General features: G+C 45.3%; 1 protein-coding gene across 1 annotated transcript in view; it reads right to left on the minus strand.

The window, feature by feature from the left end:
• Nucleotides 1-19,846: 19,846 nt before the first annotated feature.
• SEC63 (SEC63 homolog, protein translocation regulator) overlaps nt 19,847-21,489 on the minus strand; it is a 59,526-nt gene continuing 57,883 nt past the window's right edge. Inside the window, exon 21 of the mRNA XM_035564843.2 lies at nt 19,847-21,378. Coding sequence (XP_035420736.1) covers nt 21,235-21,378 — 144 coding nt within the window. The 3' untranslated portion in view covers nt 19,847-21,234. The remainder of the gene's footprint in view (nt 21,379-21,489) is intronic.

A 21,489-nucleotide genomic window follows, 5' to 3' on the forward strand; every position in this document is an offset into this window, starting at 1 on the left:
TAGATTTAATATAAGTTTCAAACACCTGGGATTGTGTGAATTCTAGCGTCTTTTGTTAATAAAATGCCTCTGAATTTTAAGGTTTGTCCTACGAGTCCATTTTCCAGCCACTGCATGGAGCAAGGGACAGGGCATGGCAAGAGGCCCTCAAAATGAGAGAGCCATCCATGCATGTGGATGGGCTGCACATGGATGGGCCCCCTCTGCCCCTGCTGGCTTCTTACCCCAAGCAGCAGGAGATGCAGAAATGGCAAATTCAGACCAAAGCCCTGCCTTTGAGAAGTGGTGTGGCTTCACCTCGCTGGGATTTGCGGGTTTTCAGTTCCAGTGCTGTAGGCTCCTTCCAACACTCACTGCAAAACTCGGTCAAAACCATCCGGCTCCACATCTGCAGTGGTAGGAGGTCATAAATAAAGAGGCCCCAGCTGCCCAGCCTGAAAGCAGGCACACATTTGCAAAGAAATAAAGCCAGTATCTGCTCTGCTTGGCACAGCCACCCTGGAGACACAGTGACAGATCAGTAACAAAAAGACCCTCGCCCTGAGAGAGGCCAGTGGCACCTGGCTGCACGTCAGCAGGGACCCCCCTGCCCTCTATGAGAAGGGCTTTGAGATGCGAATCAGGCTCCCCTGCAGCCCACTGAAGCTTGAGGGACTGCACAATATCCTACATGAGCAGCACCCTACCTCTCCATGTTTTAGGGGAAACTGAGTACCAGCACCAGAGCAGTGTTTTACATTGCTGGGTATCCTTTTAAATGACTAAATGACAGTGAGTAAGATGTATTTACATACATTATTGCCTATTCCCCCATTGGAAGACGATTTGTATAGATAACTTCCATTAATTGTTAAAGGGAGTCATTCACATAAATCCTAAATATGTTAATGGCCGACTAGCCTCCTCTGCATAGCATTTCGTGGTGCTGCATTTAGTGAGCACAGTATAAGCGCAGCTGACTTAATATGCAAATAAATTCAAGTATTTACTGAGCCATAAGAGACAGTTACTAGGCACATCTCTCATTCATCGTTTATACGGAAAGAGACGGAGGCTACCAGACAAAATCAGGTGATAAATGCTATAAACATTTTTTAAGGCGACGCGGGGAAGGGTACTGAGTCCCCAGATACACATAAGTAAGTGGTCACAGTTTCTTGACAACATCCTCTCTCCTGTTTATTTTCACTCTGTGTGTGTCCACTGCATACCCACACTGATGCCACTCCTTGAGGCATCGCTGTTCCCTGTCACAACACCAGACTCTCTCCTGTCCCCCAGGGACACAGCAGGGCCATGGTGACCTGTCCCTGGTCAGGGTCCCTCACTCAGAGCCTTCTCGGCACCTGCCCAGCTGCGGGAGCGGAGAACGTCCTCCTGGAAGAGTTGGCTACCTGCTGTGACTCACTCTTCTCCTGGCACCAAAGTGTGGGTGCCTCCTCTGACAGAGCCTAGGGCAGAGAAGGGGAGAGAGAACTTTTGCACCTTTACTTCTCATAGATATTCTCTTCAGAAGCTTCACATGGCATCTGAAAGAGCTCTCATAAGGTCTGTGATTTTCCAAGGCAGAGGAAAGATATCTTCTGTAGTAAACAGATCTTTAAAGTGCATCAGGTACTGTAGTACTGAAGTCCTCCTTCAGTTCCTTTTGCAAGATCTTGAAGGTGCCATGCCAAACAGTTGTGTCTTCCACACATGGAGGATGATGTGGAACTATCATCGATTTTTCCTAATGGTAATAAATCAAGTAACATTGATTCAGCTGTTTACTCCTCTGGATAGAAAACTAGGAAAAATCCTCTCTCTATTGCACAGTTCAACTGCTCACCTCATGGCGGCCTGCAGCTCCCTCACGAGGGGAGCGGAGGGGCAGGCGCTGAGCTCTGCTCTCTGGGGACAGCGACAGGACCCGAGGGAATGGAGTCATGAGCTGCGACAGGGGAGGGTCAGGCTGGGGGTTAGGGAAAGGTTCTGCACCCAGAGGGTGGTCGGGCACTGGGACAGGCTCCCCAGGGCAGTGGTCATGGCACTGAGCCTGCCAGAGTTCAAGCAGCATTTGGACAACGCTCTCAGACACATGGGCTGGTTTTTGAGTGGTCCTGTGTAGAGCCAGGAGCTGGACTCGGTGATCCTTGTGGGTCCCTTCCAACTGGATTTTATGGTTCTGTGGTTCCTGTGCTACATAGCATATTCAGTGGCTATATGCACATGCCTGTGTTATGAGGCCTTAGGTACTATGAATCTCCACAGCACTCTGCTGGGCTACATCCGTATCAAAAGTTGTGAGGCTTTTCTGTAGGAATCCCAGCAAACTAGCAAACACCCCTAGGTCCTTCCACCATCCCTGGTGTCAGCTCTGGGCTGGTGTAGTTGTCCAGGCTGGAGGGCACAGCAGTGCCAGTGCCAGTGGGATGTCATGACAGGCAGGCCTGAGCCACTGCCTAGGCTCATATTTGACCTTGGGTCACTCAGCTCCATATAAAAATGGCAGCAGAGGAAAAATATTAAACAGTCTCTGTCCCTAATGCTGAAAAACCTCTTGTAATGTTGCCCTAGTGGGATTGTACCCCGTGCACGCCTTTCCCTGTTCAGTGGTTTCCTCACATGTTAAGGAAATGTCTGAGCATTATCTCTGGCTAGCTTTGGAAACTCCCTCCCTCAGTCTTTGCTCTCTCCCCCAACACAGATATTTCCCTCCCCACTGTGTCCACAGGTGCAGATAGAAACAAACCTATGGCATGGACTTTGGAAATCAGATCATTTTATACATTAACTTTATAAGAAGTACCCCCCACCCCAAACCCACTTGCACTTTGAGGGTGATTTGGTGGCACTGGCACAGGGGACAGGTGGTTTCATTCAGAAATAACGTAAGAGGGTCAGGTCACCTGGAGAGCCTAGTTTAGCCCAACATTGCTTTTCAGATACAGAAACCTAGATTGATTTCTGGATTGTCTGGATTGACTTAAAGTGTTTGAATGGCATGTACTCTCTGGCCGTGGGTTTGCAGACTACCTAAACACCAGCTGGAGCCTCTGAGGACGGTAACCACCATAATTCTCTGTAAGTCTGCTTGTGGCGCAAGAGGAGGTCTTTGGTTAGAAACTTACCTGCACATGATGTCCTCTCCACGGCTGTCCAGTAGAAAGAAATCATTTGGAGCTTAATGTTGCTAAAGGCTTTCATGTCGCCAAGGAGACTGCTGCATTATAGGGCCATGGCTTCTCCCTCTCGCTGGCTGGATCAGGCCAACACACACCAACGTGGTGTACACAGCCAGCTACCTCCAGCCAGCCTGCTCCTTCAAAGAAGTCTCAGGGGACCTGTTTTGCCACGATATTTCCATGTTCAGAAAGCTGAAGCCCACAGGTAGCCCTTCTGGCCATGGGGGAACTCGCTCTCCATAGTCTTCCCCTGCAAGTCCTGGGGCACGGGGACAGCACGTCTCCACGTGCTGTTAGATGCAAGCCAGTTTTGAAAGCAAAACCGCTCACAGTTTGGGTAGGTATTGAAATGCTGTGTGGGGGATACCTGAGGGAGGACAAAGTGCAAGACAAGAGTCTTCCCTGCACCACCCAGCAGGTGAAACACGCCGTGCTTGGGGGCACCTCACTCACACCACACGGGGTGGTGGAAAAAGCTAGGGTGAGGTGGGGAAGAGGGTGAAGGAGGGATGGAAAGCAAACCCTGTCCGTCACATCCTGCACCCAAAATGAATGGAGCAAGCTGAACAGTTGGAGAGCAAAGGGCTGGCATTTACAGCAACGTTTCTCCTGCAGGATGGGAATCACCTCTGAAGATGGGGTCAGGATAAACTGCAGGGCAGCAGCAAACTGCTCAGTTCAAGAGGAATTATTCATCCTTCAGCATAACATAATTACACATCCAGACTGTCTCTGGGCAATTCTTTATTCTGGCCAAATTTGCACTAGTTCCTAAAGGGAGCAGTCAATCTTAATGAATGACTTACAGTTTCATCATCTTTGTAAGGTTTTATTAGAAAAGTAGAATATCAGAAATTTACATCTTTAATTAGTAGATTTTAACCCTAGCTTCCCTGCACATCTCCCTTTCTTTTGTCAATTCCTTCAGTCTAATCAATAAGAAAACTTGGTGCAAAGATGCTTCCAAGATTGTGGATTATTTTCAATTTTATTAATCAATAGCAAATTTAGCCACTGCCTTTAATGCGTCCATACATTGTGATTCTGTTTCACACAGCAGCGTGCAATCCCCTTACACAGATGCACAATTTTGAATTATTTTTTTTAAGACAGCACAATACAGAGAAAATTTTCTTCCTTTGCACAGAGAATCAGTTCCTCATGAGGCAACTTGCTATGACAAAATTAATACACGTAACTCATTATTTCCCTTTCAGGTGAGCCTGGAATATCCTTCCTTGCACACATACACCAATAACTGTTCAGTCACTCTGCGAGCACACCCGTGTTGACCATCACCTATTAATTGCTGTAGGTGCTCGTTATGGTCAGCAGGAGAGCTCAGCTGGGAGTGCTGTATGTAAATGCAGCTGACTCCTCCTTTGCACCATTTTAAAGCTGTAGCTAGAGAAGTAGGGCAGGATTTCAGGGAGCCAGGGTATTTCTTCTCCTCACCATCATGCTTTTCTCTTAAAAAAAAAAAACACATTGCACTGTACGACGTACTTTATGAAAGTAATCTAAAGCCCCTGAGGATGCCAATAGGTCCTGACATGGCCAGGGACGTGGAGGACAATCACATCCCAGCATTAAGCCCCCATGGGGCTGGTGATGGAACAGGCAGGCGCACCAGCCAATGGACTTGTGTGTTTCCTGTTCCTGGGCTGTGGACAGCAAACCATCCCACACCCTGCTTCCTCGCCTCTCCTTGCTGTCAGTGCCCTCTTCTTCTTTATTTTATTACCTTAAATTCTGGGGAAGGAAGATGTTCAACAGAGACCTGTGTAAGGTCAGTTCTCAGCTTGCTGAAGCTTGGAGTGTCACCCATGTACCTGTGACAGCGTGCTCTATAGTGTTTCACTTTTAAACTTTTAAAAAATATTTCAAAATACATTATTCGTGGTAAGCACAATGATAAGAGAAGGACTGGGGGAAAAGCCTCTCACTGCAATTTCTTCTTTTCAGATACCACAGCTCCCATTGAGCACCCATACCAGCAGGTGAGAAACCTCAGAGCAAGGCATTCCTTGCTCAGGAAGGAAAATTGCCTCTTTCTACGCGCTCTTTTCCCCAGAATATGAAAGTACCAGAGTTAAACATTGTTGCTAAATGAAATGATCACAATATCAGAGTTACTGTGCTACATCGACAAAGCATTTATCAACTCTGCAGAGTTTTTGACCTTATGCAGCACATGTACTTTTTCTGTGGTTGGTAGTTTTGTGTTTTTTTTTTCTTGCCATGCTTCCATAATCCACTGCTAACAAGCTCATGTCCCTGCCAGCCTCTCTAACCCGAACAGCATGAGCATCAGCCAAATAACTTTTATGATGGGGCAAAAGGGTTCTGCCTCATTGGGAAAATCAGTGCGACATCTTAATTAAAATGAGAAATCACCTGCAGCCAGAGAGGACTGGGAGACCCCTGACCTATGCCAAACCACAAAACCTGCACGTTCACATCTGCCAGCCACATCCTCAGCTTGTGTTGTACGAGGCTAGAGCCAAGGGAATGACGCTGACTTACACCAACACCCGGCTGTGTGTAGCTGGACCAGGGGCTGGCAGCACATCATGAGAGGGATGCTGCGAGCACTGCTGTGGCACAAGGACACTTTTTAGACTGCATCCCTGCACCCACAAAGAACAACATCCCTGCAGTTTCCAAGTATTTATTATTTACCCCCCTCCTGTGTGCTCTACATCTGTCTCTAAATGCCCATTCTAAAAGCCCTTGGTCTATCCTTGAGCAAAGTGCCTTCAGAAGCCTCTTGAATTAAAAACAGGCTGAAACAGAAATCCCCTCCCCAAGCAGAGAATTTCAACAACTTTCCCCCTGCATCCTGCCAGATGCACTTCACATCCCCGCGACAAGCCCCATATGCACCAAAACCAGCCTCAACTCCGGTCCGCCAGCTTACTGCTGTGGGATGAAGCCAAGGCAAAGCAAACCCCGCTCGCCCGCGGCCTCTGCCATGTACCAGCTCCCCGGTACCGGCCACGGAGTTACTCACTGACCCACGCTGGCCTTCACCCTCGGCGAGCGAGGCGCTGGCTGCGGGATGGGGCTGGGGATGCAGCGGTGGCCGGGGACGCCGGGGAGGAGCTGGCAGGGCGAGCGGGACGTGCGTGCATCTCCTCCGGGCGTGGGGTCCTCCCTCGAAGTTATCTGGGAAGCACCTGGAAGGGCAAAGAGACATAACTCTGCTACTCCTCGGGCTTGAAGAAGAAAGCCGGCACGCAGACAGCACCGCTCCCTTCAATTTTGCAGCAAAGGGCAGCAATTCGACTGAACATCTGGTTGGAAGATATGAGGAGATTGCAGTTAAACTAATTGCTCTATCAGCTGCACTAAAACCCCAGATCTGTGGTATAAATACTGCCTGCTAAATATATTGCAAAGTAAGTTGCTTTTAAAACGGCGTTTACCTGGCAGGAAAAAAACCAAACCAAACCAAAACAAAACAGAAACCCCACTTGGAGCAGGGTTTGGAGAAGCCCGACGCTGCCCTGCAGCCTGCATGCTCTGCAGCCAGAAGTGTGCACAAACTCGTGCACGCAGGTGCTGCTGGCACGGCACGGCACGGAGCAGCCCTGCAGTACGCACTGCTGACCCGCTGCACCTTCCCCAGCACATCCCGCTCTGGCACCGGTTCCCAAACTGGTAGGGCTGGGAAGGGTGCCTTTGGGGATGGGTGCCAGGACGGCAGCGGCACCCGGCTCTCCCGCAGAGGGTCTCCAATCTAGGAACTGTAAAGTTAGCGTGCAAGTGGAACGAGGACTGCTCGAACAAGGCTGAAGAACAAGGAAATCAGGCAGAGAAAAAGAAGCATGCTTTCCCCTTACCTATTGCCTCTGCTCAAACACCGGGCAGTGTCTTTAGAGAGCCCGGGCATTTGGAACCACAGGGCAGAGGACTTTCGGCACGTGCACCCAGAGCCCGGCAAAAGCCATCTTCTCCCTGTCTCTTAGCACAGTGCAAGCCTCCAGCAGCTCAGCTCTCCAGCTGCAAACATCTCATTAGACTAATGCATTCAGCACAGGCAGAAAACTCGATTTACCATAGCTACAGCAATGAATTTCCATTACGATGACAGCTTCAACCACATCATGTCCGGAAAACCAGCCAACCACTGCCTTTTAAAGAACACACACATTTTACACGCAGAAAATGAGGGCCCGTGTGCCGTGTCTCCTTTCTCTTCCCAGCTAAACGGAGAAAAAATTGCCATGTCTGTATAGTTCAGAGCTCTGCAAGCCAAAAGGTAAAGGCAGCCGGACTTCTTTTCCCCACATAGCAGCAGCTTTCGCAGCAACGTGCGGTGCGGTGCAACGAGCAGAACGGGTGCTTGCAACATTTCTACATTTTACCTACCCCTCCTCTGTTGCCATAGAAACCAGCCTGTATCATCATCCCTTTGTCCCGATCCTGCAGCAATGTGGCCCAATACCGAGCTAACGTGATGGGCAGGACCGGGCGCTCCAGTTTCGGACAAATTAAACGCAAACTGGGGGAAAGGAGCTTGGGACCTTTTTGCCGGCAACACCAGGAGCGCGTGGGTACTGCAGTGCTCACACTCGCACATCTGCACACACGTACATGGAGCCTGGAGCTCAAAGATATATCTTACAGGTACGGCCAGGTGATGATATTCATAATACTTGGAGATGTTGGTCACCATAGCCGTGCTGTTGCACTTGGGCAGGATGCAGGACTGGATTTTCACTGCATTTTCAGCTACTCACCTTTGAGAAGGCACCGGCTCTTTCCTTATCTATCATACCACCAGCAGCTCTTACTCCTCACCCCCCCAGTATAATACACATAATAAATAATGATCATAATAATCCCGTCACGCTCCATTGACTGTGCTAGATGAAATTGTACCAGCAAAGGGGCTTGTGGCAGTTGTTTGCGAGTGTCGCACAGCTCCCCGCTGCCCACTTCACACGCTCACAGGTGCTGTTACCCGGTATTTATTGCCAGAATGTGCTCCTCACCTCCCTTTATTTCCACTCCTGTGAATGCTTCCTCAGATGGGCTTGCAGCCGTTGGTGCTGGTTCTGCTGGTTTTGTGGTCCCTGTTCACTGGTTCTGTGCTAGCCTGGCTTTGCTGGTTTTACGGGAGTTACCGGTGACCCATCACCACAGATGATGGGATGAGCAAGCAGACGAGGAAGGAGGAGAGGAAAAGCAAGGCACCCCGACTCCTGGACCCTTCCCATCAGTATCAGATGATGCTCTGGTGCTGGAGCCGTCCCCAGCTGCGGGGAGGAGGGCATCCATCCACCTGCGGGATGGCTGAGTGCTTGGCTGTCTCTTAAAAGAGGAAAGCTTTGTACCCCTAAAGATAAAAGAATTGCGGTTTGGAGAATCAAGGCAGCGTTTTTCTTTTTTGTTTCTTTTTCTTTGTTTGTTTCTGTTTTTGCTTTTGTTTGCATTCAACAGATAATCTTAGGTGTGAAAAAATATATTATCAGCAGAGAACTGGAACAACCATTTTCTGTCTTCCTCTGCTGGTGTCTGAAACCTGTGGTGCTTGCAAAGGTGCTAGGTGAGGAAACACACAGCTCAGCCTTCGTCCTGGCAAAGTCCTGAGATCCCTCTTTCTCCCTCTTCTCTTTATTTGAAAAAATCAGGGCCAGTGGGCCAGCGCTCACAGATTCCCCAATAAGAATGAAATGGAAGGTGGCTGTCAACCCATGCAAATCTCAGTTGTAAGTTCCCTAACAGGATACATGGGGAAAAGAGTGATTAAAAAAAAAAAAAAAAGTAATCACGATGCCAGGATCTTTTTAAAAGCCTGTCTTCTCTTTTAAACTGTTCAAAATTTTGACCGTGACGCTCTTAGCCATCCCTGTCACTTCCCATTTCCTCAGCAGGCACGATGCTGCTGTGGCTTGTTGCACCCAGCGCTGTTATTTGTGTCACACGATGTTACCAGTGTCATCCAGCATGGGCACGGCAGCACAGCACGGAGGCATCAGCTGCAGCTTCTTGCAGAAAATCTGATATTAATACGGTGCAATGCAACAGCAAAGTGCTGGGGAGGGGATCAGGATTTTATTTATTTTTTTACTGTTGTTTTTAATGCCATGCATGAGTTTGCAGTCCTCAAAACACGTCTCCACTGAGTGCAGAGCAAGTTTTGCTCCATTATGGATGGTGGGTTTCTTTAGACTGGGCTCTTTGCAGGGTTTATTTGATGGTAAAAGTTTAAATTGAAGAGTTTTGAATTTGGGGTTAAAACAAATAGCTGGTCTGTAGGGCTGCACAACTTCCAAAAGCAAGAGAGGATGAGATGGCATTGGGGGATGGTTCAAAGCATTTTTTTATCTGAGATGGTTATCACGTCTGTAACAAAAGAAACAGAAAAGCCCCCCCCCAACAACAAAAATACAAACCCGGGCTCCCTTCTTCACTGCGTCCTCCACTCCCCTCTGTGCTCGACTGAGGGGCAGTCTCAGGTGCCCATAACCATCCACACTGGCAACAGGGAATAAGGAGGGGAACAAGGATGGGAACAGCGCTGATCCCACTGAGGGCTGAGCAGGTGCTGGATCCTACCCTCACACCATCCTCTTCCCCCATCTGCACTCCCTTGCAGCCCAGCGCTGGGCAGGATCACACCAAATCTCTGTCCCAGGCAGGAAAAGCACCGCCGACGTTAATAAACTCCCACAGATTGTCATTTTATTTCAAGCATCACCCTGTAATTTAAACGATTTGATTCTTTAAACAATTACATTCAATTACCTGTGGATTTCCATGAAATCAGAAAGCATTCAGGTTAAGTGAGAAAGGAAATTAAATATCCCGAAACAGCCTAAGCGTGCGCAGCCCTGCCTGGTACGTGGGCATGAGATCAGCGAGGCGGGGGCCCGGAGCATTTCTTGCTGCCATCAGCAGATGTTTGACCGTGAGGGTGACATTGGTGACATCCAGCCCCTGGGTGACCACTGCAGGAGGGTCTTTCGGGGCTGCTGCCTGCCCGGGTTATGCCCTGTATGTGATTTTCCCCGCATCTTTATTAGGCATTTCAGTTTAACGAGGTTTTTACCCATAAATCTTTCCGGATGCTGAATTAATCATGCGACAGCCACCCTTACCCTTCTCCAATCCCCCCACGCTCAGGGAGATACAGTTGGTTAAGGTACGATGCGATCTGGTCTAAGGGAATGAATTTAAACAATCACCTTAATTACAAAAGCACCAGCATCTTTCAAGAAAACAGGTCTCCAGGGAAGGCAGGGAAGGCATCCTTTAATAAGTCCTTTAGATGCGTGAAGCCAGGAGGGGAAAGGGGATGTGCCTCCTGCCCACCGCCTTCCCCCACTGCGGGGGGACCACAGCACCCCACAAATGGCACTTGGGGTGCAAGAGCTTGCCCAGAACAACGTAGGCATCCACATTTCATGTTTCTGCTTCTGAATGAAGCTTCTGAGACTCGGCAGTGGGCTGCAGCAATGTGCTCACCAGGCTGAGCTGAAGATGAAGCCCAAGCCCCAGCATGCCTCAGAGAGGCAAGGGGCAGCTCCCAAAATACACGTCCCAGCCTTTGCCCCCACCCCCCACCCCCGCAGCTCCACAGCACCTCCTCCTCGCCACTTCGCCCCTGGCTTCAGGACACGGTTATTTCCCAAATCACTAAATGTCAGGAGGGGCTTTGTAATTTGCCTGGTTCTTTATTACACTTATTGATTTTAAAATATTTTAACAGCTCGTTTATTGCTGTGTTAAAGAGCTCAGAAAGGCAATAAAGTCACACGGCATCCTTAGCAATAAAAGAAATAATCTTTTAGATCTGCAGAAAGCATGTCTTCTCCTTTCCCTTCTGAGCTTATTTTAGGCAAAAAAGCAGGAGTGACAGCACCCAAAAAGTTGAGTGCCTGGACAGAATTCCCCACAGCTGAAGCAGGCAGGTGCAATAAGGTATGATAACCATAGCCAGAACTGGAGCACCAACGCAGCCTGCTGCAGCTAAGGAACAAAGAGCCCTTTTCTTGCCTCTGGGTTAAGGGCCATGACACCAATGTTCATTTTTGATGTTTTTATTTATGCAGCAAACTTCCAGTGGACCACATCTGCCTGTCCAGTGCTAGCAGTGAAGCTTAAAAGCTGATGAGCCTGCAGGTGTGGCACAAGGAGGTCATGCCATTCACTGTCCTGTTAATGCAACCTGCATGCCCCTGCTTCCAAATCTGTTCCCTGCAGAATATATGCAATGTTGCAGCATCATACAGCACAGGGTGTTTGCTCAGCACAATCTGAGCAGATGCTGGGAAGAGCATCTTGCTCCAGAAACACTGAAGCGATAGCAATTACTGCATCACTCTCCGCGTGAAGATCAAGGAAGAGTCAGGATTATTTTTTGCACGACTTTCCCTTGCTAATTATATTAGCCATGCCTGACAAGGATAAGGCATTGAAAAGCTGAATTAGAAACTCTTCACTGAGTACGCATCAGAATTGTTATTTGTGAGGCAACACACTGAAACGTCAGCTTTTTATTGTAAGAACCACAGCAGGGCACAGAGAGAGACATCCCATCAGGGGAGCACTGGATGGGGGGAAAGAAAGTTCAAAGAAAAAACAGAAGAAAGGCTGGGATGGCAGCCTGGAGAGCGCAGGGGGCTGCAGAGCTGCCCAGGGAGCCCCAGCACTGGGCTCCCTCCTTACAGCAGCTCCCACCATGTACCTGCAGCATCCCATGGGCTCACATGCTGCTTCTGCAGTGAAAACCCGGTCATTCTTCTACCACCATGGAAAACAAAACAGTTTAAATTGCATCAGGGCACCTTTCCTAAAAACATACCTTTCTTAGGCAGCATTTCCTAAATGGGGATTTCTCTTATTCTGGGAAATTTCTAGGATTTGATTAACCAGCATCTTAGCTCGAACTTTTGGCTGTCATATAGAGAGGGACTGTGAGCTGGGAAACGCTGCATTATGACAAGTGAAAGGTATCTATTTTAATAAATGTCATGATAAACAAAAAATTCAATGGCTAGTTCAATGAAATGATAACAGAAGCAACAATCTCAACATCTCTTTTTCCAAGCATCTTTCTCCAATAACTCATCTCTAGTAGCATAAATGGACAGAAATAAAATGACTGTGCCTGGGCAGTAGTTAAAAAGCAAAATACTACAGATTTCTTTTTTTCCACTTGGGTTGGTCTCATGTCTTGAAGTCATTTTCCAACCTAGGGCTTCTCCAAGGCACGTCAGCCACCAAACACCCACAGCCATGCTGGCAGCTCCCGGTTTCCCTCTTGTGCAAGGTGCCTCCTGATTTTGTTCCTGGGCCACAAGGAGGATTACGCCCAGCCCCACTGAAGGGACGCTCGCTTCACAGCGCAGGCGACCAGAAGAGAAGCAGTAGCTGGGTGCCAAGTCCTGCTGTGGACCCTTCCCTGTCTCCTCCCTCAGGCACTGGAGGCTGCCCTAGCACCAGGGAAGCCGGTGTTGTTCTCAGCCCCTCCAAATTTGGCACCCTGAGAGCATCTGAACATGGAGATCATAGAGGAAACAGCGCCACAGGTACTGGACTGGGGGGATAACAGCGATGCACACCACACCTGAGGGGGTGGACACCAAGTCAGCCTTTCCTACCAAGAGACCCAGCCCCAAAAACATGTCCTCCAACCATTCACGGCTACAGCAGGCAGAGGACAGGGCTGGGCAGCAGACACAGCGACACAGGAGCATGTCTTCCCCACACTGACCGCTTGCTCACACACCTGAGGCAAGGTTCAGGGGCGCCATTTTGTGCGGGGGCGCCATCTTGTGCAGGAGGCCCAGCGGTACCAGCGCCTTCCTGCAGTGACCACCTGCCGAAACATCTAGGGCCACCAGCTTTGGTTTCTTGCCATAGCTGAAAAGGCAGTAAAAATATATACCTCCACATAAGACACATTTGCATACTCATTTTTCTTAATTCAATAGAAGAAAAAGGAGTAAAATCAGTCACCATCCAAATTCACTGTAATTATCTCTCTTTCTCTTGGCAAGCGCTATTTTTAGTCTATATGCATGCATAGTCATACTATAGTATAGCTATTTTTTAAATTACATATGCCAGCATAGTTTATAGATTTTAATTAGCCAGGGAGTTGGATAGCCATCATCAGTCAGGAGCTGTATGTTGTTTGCATACAAACTCAGTAGAGAAACACCCCACACAGCATCTGCTGGTACCACCAAGGATGGGAAGAGCCTCTCTGGTAGCCAAAATTTGGCACAGACTGCCACCTGTCAAATGACAGGACTACCATGCAAGGCAGCCTGGCTCGGGCACTCGATCCCTGCTCACTGCACTCAGCAAAACCCAGCACAAGGAGGAGAAATTGGTGCTAGAGCAGGGCTGCTGCCTACCCCAGGCATCAGGTTTGGTTTCTGGTTGGTCTGCACGTGGAACAAAAAGGGACAAAGTTATAGCATCACAGGATGGCTGAGGTGGGCAGGGACGTCTGGAGGCCATCTGGTCTAACACCTGCTCAAGCAGGGACATCCAGAGCTCTTGCCTTTGACCACATCCACGTGGCTTTTGAGGATCTCCAAGGAGGAGACTCCACAACCATGCAGCACTTTTTATTACACAAACAAACAAAAAACCATCAAGAACAACAACAAACAAACAATATTATCAGTGACCAGAAAAACATCAAAGCCTGTTTTATCCCTCAGTAACCTTTGAGGATAATTTTTATATCTGGATTTTATTTTACTGGTGGTAGTGGAAGTACTTTAGTGCAGTTTTAGTACTTTAGTGCACCACAATGTTGCATGGAATCAGGAATCGCCAGACAGGCTCTGCTGTCCTTCACCCATGTATAGTTCTGCAAGGACTTGTCAGTTCCTGTCACAGGGAGGCAATTATTTGACCTAGCAAAGCAGGTTTAAGCTTTGCAAGAGGCCTCTGTTCAGTGCCAGAGATGGGACAAATTTTCTTTCCAGCTGCGGAATAGCTGCCAACAGAAGAAGAAAAGAGAGCAGAATCAAAGCCTGCTTCACAGCAGTTATCAGAGCTAGTCAATTAATTGCTCAGAAGTTAAACTTCAGAAATCATATTATAGTTATAATAAAACTAATCTAATTTCAGTGGTGATGTCTTTGAAATAAAAGGTTTGATTTTCGGGTTTTCGCTACGTTTCCCCACCTCTGCTATTTTGACACTTCCATCACTTTTCAGGCTGGCATGATACGCATACCAACAAGCTTTGCCTGTGCCTAACAAACCGAATTATTTTATCACTGCCTAGCCTAAAACCTCGCATCTACAGAGACCTGGATTACAAAGGCTGGTGTCAGCCCCTGTGTTGGTGCTGTCGTAATATTTAACACTTTGCACTTACATGGAGATTCAAAGCAATGTGATGTTTAATTGCTGTCATTCCTGCAAGTCTCCCAGGCTCACATTTGACCAAGGGGGCTGTGCTTCCCTTTTAAGAGATGCCAGGGTTTGAACAACACAGCTCTATTTTTTTTGTTTTAATTGGCTTTTAGCAGCGAGCACAGACATTGCTGTGCTGTGTAGGGCTTGCTGGGTAGCATGTGGGCAGCTCTCTGACCTGCAGCCGCTGGTGTGGATGCCCTGGTGATGTCTCATGGACTTTTCTCGAGGCATCTCCACCAAGGTCCTTCTAAAGGAGAAGGACAGAGAGGCACCAGGCAGGGCTGGTTTCTCCAGCAGGGGAGGGAGATGGATGCCTCGCACCCTGCCACAAGGCTGAGATATGGACCAGATGTGCTAAAGGCACTTTTTTTGCCAGCAAAGGAAGAGCCTGTGTAGAGAAGTCTCTGTATTTTAAATCACCAGTAATTTTTAGCATTCATACTATATATTAAATGTGAATTTGAATGTAAAATATAATGGGGCAGCTTTTCATCATCTGAATGAACCATTCAGATGGTTCATTCTCCTGCTGCAAAGGAGAAGGAAAAGAAGAGATCAAACCAACCTAACAAATCTACATCAGGAGGGAACCATAAAAAGATACAACCAGATAAAACCTTACATAAGGAAGTTAACTGCGAAGAGTAAATCTTCATAACTTCAGGAAGAAGCACCTGCGCCCAGCAGTCACTTCTGCCACGTGACATTTAAAAGGAAGCTAAAGACATAAATGAGGTTGTTTGAATCGTCTCATGACAGTAGCAGGGTGATGGGAAGCTGCTGCCTGTGTGTTCTGCTTAGGACCAAGAGAAGAGCAGGTTCTTGTGCATCTGAATTATTTTGGAGGGACAACACAGCTGGGCAACTCAAGCAGATCAACCCACCAGTGCAAAATGAAGCAAGGACTATCACATTTCATCTTTTCATTTCTGGTGACCCAAGTGATTGTCACCTGGGCCTTGGAATCTCGCCACCCTGTCATGGGCAGCATCTATTTTACAGCCATTATAGCCTAATCTCATCTAATGTGATTTACACATAATAATTAATGGAGCTTCAGCTGTAAGGAAATTGGTCATTCAATTTGAGTTTAATTTACTGCACATGCATATATTAGGAAGCACGAATTCCGTAGCTGTGATCAAGGCATGGATTGTGTGCTGTGAAGGAAAAAAAACAAAACACCCAATAAACAATATGCTGCTGGCCTTCCACTCCTCTTACTCTCCTGAAGCACCTCGATGGGAGGATGGTACACAAATAAATCCAGGCATCTCGGCATTTGGAAATACAAGGAAAAAACATCCCCATTGCTACTGCTATCCTATTTCCCAGCTGTGGGAAACATCAGACTGGCATGTAAATGACGATTGCCTCGTTCTGATCCCTGTCTACATTTGGTGTGTGTGTCTACCAGAGACTGGGGTGGGTTGAAGTGTGATGGCTGCAAAACAGGGTGCATCTGTGGCGTGCACATGAACAACTCCAGTGATGGAAAACAAACTGAGCTGAAAAATGAAAGTTCCACAAACTGAGGTGAAAAATGAAAGCATCCAGTGGCACAATTTAGGATTCCTGGAGAGTTTCAAATGGGTGAAAGGAACAGCAAAGAAGGTAGGTACATACCTGCTCCCCACTCCATTTGTTTAATTACTGATTAGTTTTTATTAATAAAGGAACAACAAATGTTTCTCCTGCAAGCATTCAAAAGCTAATAAACATACACAAAAGGCAAAAAACACTGGCTCAAGGCTACAAGACTAAGTACATTTTAACTAGGACATTTGGGGGCATGCCATTTAGGCTTCTGGAAAGACTAAGTATCAGCAGTTTATTCAAAGGTGGTCCTCACATACCAATTTCCCAATGGGTGTAAATCCATGCCCCTGCCTATGGCAGGGGGGTTGGAACTAGATGATCTTGGAGGTCCCTTCCAACCCAGGCCATTCTATTCCTGTTGATTTTACAGGAACAGCCAACCTCTTTCTAAGTTGCTGTTGAACTTGGCCCAGTAAATCTAAAGACAAGTACATCCATCAAGGCTCAGCAATACCAGAACTATTATTCATTAACAAATACTGTATAAACCTTTACTCTTTTCCACTGGGGGGGGGGGGGGGTGTGTGGAAGTATCACTAAGGTCTAGATCTCACACCTCAATTGTCCCTAGATTGTCCTTACAAAGAGTGCTCTGCCTTCAGCAGAACACCAGCTCAGGGGTTCCCACACCTGTGACCCAAACCCTTTAACCTGTGAATGCAATTTCATCCAATATTTAACATCAGCATTAGATGTAAAAAAAGTTTGCTGTTCCCAACTGTGATCATACCCAACAAATTCCCAGAAGTCACCACTCTGTGGGTCATATTGATTCTTTAGGGTGAAAATAAAATATAATTCTAACTCCTGCCAACTTGCCTTATACATGTTTTTTCCAGGTTCTCTCTCCAGAACATATAAACGTCTCCAGCTTTGTCGATGAAGCTAGTTATGTTGCTTGCATGAAAAGGAAAGCACTCAACTTATTTTGAAATGAAGGTGGATGAATTAAAAACAATTTCTCAAGGTGGACCATGAAGTACCTTTGTACCACTAAATCCTATGCAGGCAATGTAACTCCCTTGTTCAATTCTTAAAGCATACATGTGGAAGGGTTATACACACTGAGAAGTTGAAAGTGCTTCTTGATTCAACACACATTAAGTTTAGTGTACGTAATTTGGCTTAAAAATATTATAATTAGCCTTACAATCTATTATGCTAATTAGATTTATTATAAGTTTCATTGCTGGTAACTGTTCCACTACTTGACTGAGTGACAAAGCTAAATGATTTCAGCAGAAAATTATTTCTACCAACTAAATAGCTTCTGTGTGGGCTCAAGTTGCACATTAAAACAAGTTTACACACTGCATGAAATAAACTGCAAGCCATGAAAATCACACAGATATGCAACGGGAACAATTTTGGTATTTCATCTAGAGTTCAATACCAAGCAGGAATCAACCAAAGATATCTCGTACACTTATGTTTGTTTCGTGACTTGCCAAGGTCCCAACATAACACAGGCAATAAAGCAGATGTTTAAACTACTAAATAAAAAGGAATTTAAGCATACACTCAACTTCCAATACAGGTGTTATTTTTAAATAATCCTGTAGTAAATCCTGTCTTATAAAGGGTTTCCTTCAACAGTCTTTAAATGAATAGTCAGCAAGGAGTTTGGTAAAAAAAAAAAAAAAAAAAAAGGAAAATGTTAGTTTTGAACAAACAGTAGTTTAAAACACAAGAAATAGATAAAAGAAACCTCCATCTATGCCTTCCTCCTCCAGAAAGGGGGAGGACAAAACCAAACCTGCAGCTAAAAACAAACTAGGTGTCAACTGGAACAATCCCAATGTTTCCTGAAGAAATTTATGCCCCTGCTTCCCCCTGCTGGAGGAAGAGCTGGAATTGCTGGAATTAAGCAGTTTTGAATAGAAGCATCTTTTCTTCTTGTACAGCTTAAAGACTTTTTCCCTCCAGTTACAAGACATTTGCAATTTTGAAAGTGTTTAGCACATTTTTGCGTGACCATAACTTTCTAGTCATCGTGCAGCAGACTAGAAAAAGCATCAACCAACCACTGACAACATTTTGGGGGGCAGGAGCATTACATCATACTCAAACAAAAATCACTTTTATAACTTGTTCCTTTTATTTACATGTATCTACTTCAGATGTATCCCAAACTTCAAAAAGTGGCGTTGATCTACCTTCAATGTATTTCACAGTACTTACATCTGCCAACCACAAGTTACCACCGCATCCCGTATCAGTATTTAAGCTAGGCCAGAAGCAGCAGGGCCAGCTGTGCTGCATCACCCATCTGCCTCTTGCAGCCAAATCCAAGCACAGGCCTATGGAAATGGCTTCTGCGAGCTCTGAAGTGATTTGCAGCATCTCTGCTCAGGTGGATGGTCCAGCTGCACGGGTATCTGCTCCAATCTCCAACAGAAGGTTAAAAAAAAAATGGAGTATGACAGCACAAGGGAGAAATCAAGTCTGTTTACACAGAAATAAAAGTACTTCTAAATTATGCATAGGACACTAGTGCACAGGGGGTGCAGCAGCAGAGCACATTTTATTTCTACTGATATTTTTTTTTTACTTTACTCTTCAAGTTGCTAGTCCGGACTTTCAAAGAGTTGAGTGTAAAAATTTGTTCAATTCATTCCAATCCTCTCAAAAAGCAAGACAGACAACAGTAAATGCAAAATACTGCTTCTTCCAGTCAAAAGTTTTACGTATACGGGTAACTTACTCAAGTAAGAGTTATTCAATCTCTGAGCAACAATTGAAATTGTTATTCAAAACTTGTTATTAAGGGTCAGACCACACGAGGAGCCAACCAGCAATGCAATAATGTAGCACTCAGAGCTGTGTATCTGCATCTGGTATTTCTATTTGCATGAAGCTCTTAAATACCTCCTCACACCCACTTTGGCACCCCTCTCAGAAGAGGATGTAAACTGATGCACAACTATACAGTTAATATTTTTAGGAGAGAAAGCACCAACCTGCCTTCTTCACATTATGAACTAGATTTCCAATACCACTTCACTTCCTTTCCTTGCATCTTCTATTAAGTTACCTTGGCTATGCAGCAGGCCCACATTTGGAGTATTAGATTTAGTCGTTGCTAGTTCAATAATTATCCATGGTTTTCAGACTTCCAGTGTAATCCCAGCTGTCAGCTTTAATCTTCAAGAAGAAAATAATTCACTGTACAGACCAGAGACTTTCTTCTAAACCACTTCAATGCATTCACATCTTGCAAGTATATAGCTTGACTTCTAATAGTAAAATTTAGGAACCAGTAGTCAGAACACCCACTTTCTCCCATGCTGTTATCAATTTTGACTCCTAACTATAATCACTTTCCAATTTTTAACAACTGCAAATTTGGTAGGAATTGCTCTGACAGAACAATGCAAGTTCGGCATTCATTTTGCCTCCTTGATAACAGTGAGTCTAACACCTCTTTCTCAAGCATTTCTCTCATCAGTATAATATTTGGCTTGAAAGACTTTAAAATGCAACTAGTGTTTTTGTTATATTTTTAATTCTTTACTGTATTTTGCAAATGAAGAATGGAGTTAAGGTGTCAAGTGTATAAGCTGTTTAATTTAAACCTAGTCTCCATACTTTATTTTCAACATCTGACACTGCTTATGTTTTCTCATGTTTTACAAGTTTTTCCTGGGTGATGTGCACTTCAGAAGTACTTTGAAAAATACCATAATCTCATTTAAAACATTTTCAAATTTTATTTGCAACTACTGCAATTACAAAGAATATATCAATGTAAATTTGCATTTAAAGTGACATCCCTTTTTAATAAACAAGGTCACAAATTAGCGCACAGCTAATCTGGCTTTGGGTGATTTTCATAGGATGGAAATTTCTCAGTATGACAACTTGCCCCATGTCTTACAGCATCACATTTTCATAGTTGAGAAGAAGAATCTGTCTGTGGATTTTGACAAGTCACACAATACACCAACAGCCTTGATTCTCTCTTCCCTGAACTTATTGCCCAATCAGACTATTTTTTCTAAGCAGGGGTTGGGTAGAATCACTGCCTTGTTTACAGACCTGAAGGAGACTGAAATTAAAAAAAGACCTCTAAGAGATGCACATTTACAAATGCAAACAGGCATCAAAATATCCAGTTTATCGGTGGGAATTCAAAACTGATACAAAACATGCACTCTTTGCACGTTGTATTTTACTCCTTAAAATGTTTCTGATAGTGTCAGGTAGAATCAGATTTAAGAATGCACTTCAGCTTTCAGCATGTACCTTTTACAAAGGTATTAAGCAAAAGCTACTAACTTATGTAACACATGGTCCCAAAGTTGCTTTCAGTCATTGTGTTTATCAAAAGATTCAGGGATCTTCTGCTGATCTGGTGAAATACAGGCTTAAAAAATGTTTTAAGCCATTACTATTTCCTATGGCAGAGTCAAAAAAGTTTGATTTCCATAATAATCTTGGGCATTAAAAGGCAACAGTTCTAAAAAAGCAGCCCTCCAGAATATATGGAATGTAGCAATGGGTATGAAGTCAATATAGAATAATCAAGTTAAGTAAAACAGATTTGTAAAGCTATGAATGATGTGAGCAGTATCACAGCAAAATATTGAAAGAATACCACAGAACCAAGTTTGAAAGTTGAGCAGATGTTGTTTCAACCAACAAAGATTCATAACGTCGACTATACTGAAATGTCTTCTAAAATAAATTCCTAATGCAGAAAAATTTGTTTAAAGTTGGCTCCTAGCTAATAGTACCTTTTATTTAAATTTGACCCTAAACTGATCAGACGATATATAGCCCACGCTTTCAGACATTTATAGTAAAAAAGCTTTTATTTTCAATTGAAACAAATGCACCATCCTGCACTTGAAGGCTATAATGAGCCATAAGCATATTCCAAGGTTGTATCAATGGCAACAGATTTGTTTCACCTCCACTGAGAAGTTACATAATGCACTCTTAATTGGTAAAGAAAAATTAAACTCAGCCTTCTCAAAGCTTCTGTACTGTGTTTCTCGATTATTGTACAGTTCCACAGTCAGACCAAGAGTTTGCAGTGTGTGCAGATATTGTAGTCAATTAACAGTATTGTTTAATCATCATCATCTTCCTCCTCTTCTTCCTCCTCAAAACTGTCTTCAAAGCCCTCGCTGTCTTCCTGGTCCTCATCACCTTCTATTGCTGTATCCCATTGAGGATGATTTTCTGGCACTGGTTTTGCTTCATGAACTTCCAGCTGCAATTGGATAAAGAGAAAGAAAGAAAAGAGGAGAAAAGAGTTACAAAAAATACACACCAGTGAGAAAACAAAACAAAACCAAAAAGGACATGCCACACAAAACTGACG

This window comes from Cygnus atratus, chromosome 3, assembly GCF_013377495.2.
Source record: "Cygnus atratus isolate AKBS03 ecotype Queensland, Australia chromosome 3, CAtr_DNAZoo_HiC_assembly, whole genome shotgun sequence".
Taxonomy (NCBI): Eukaryota; Metazoa; Chordata; class Aves; order Anseriformes; family Anatidae; genus Cygnus; species Cygnus atratus.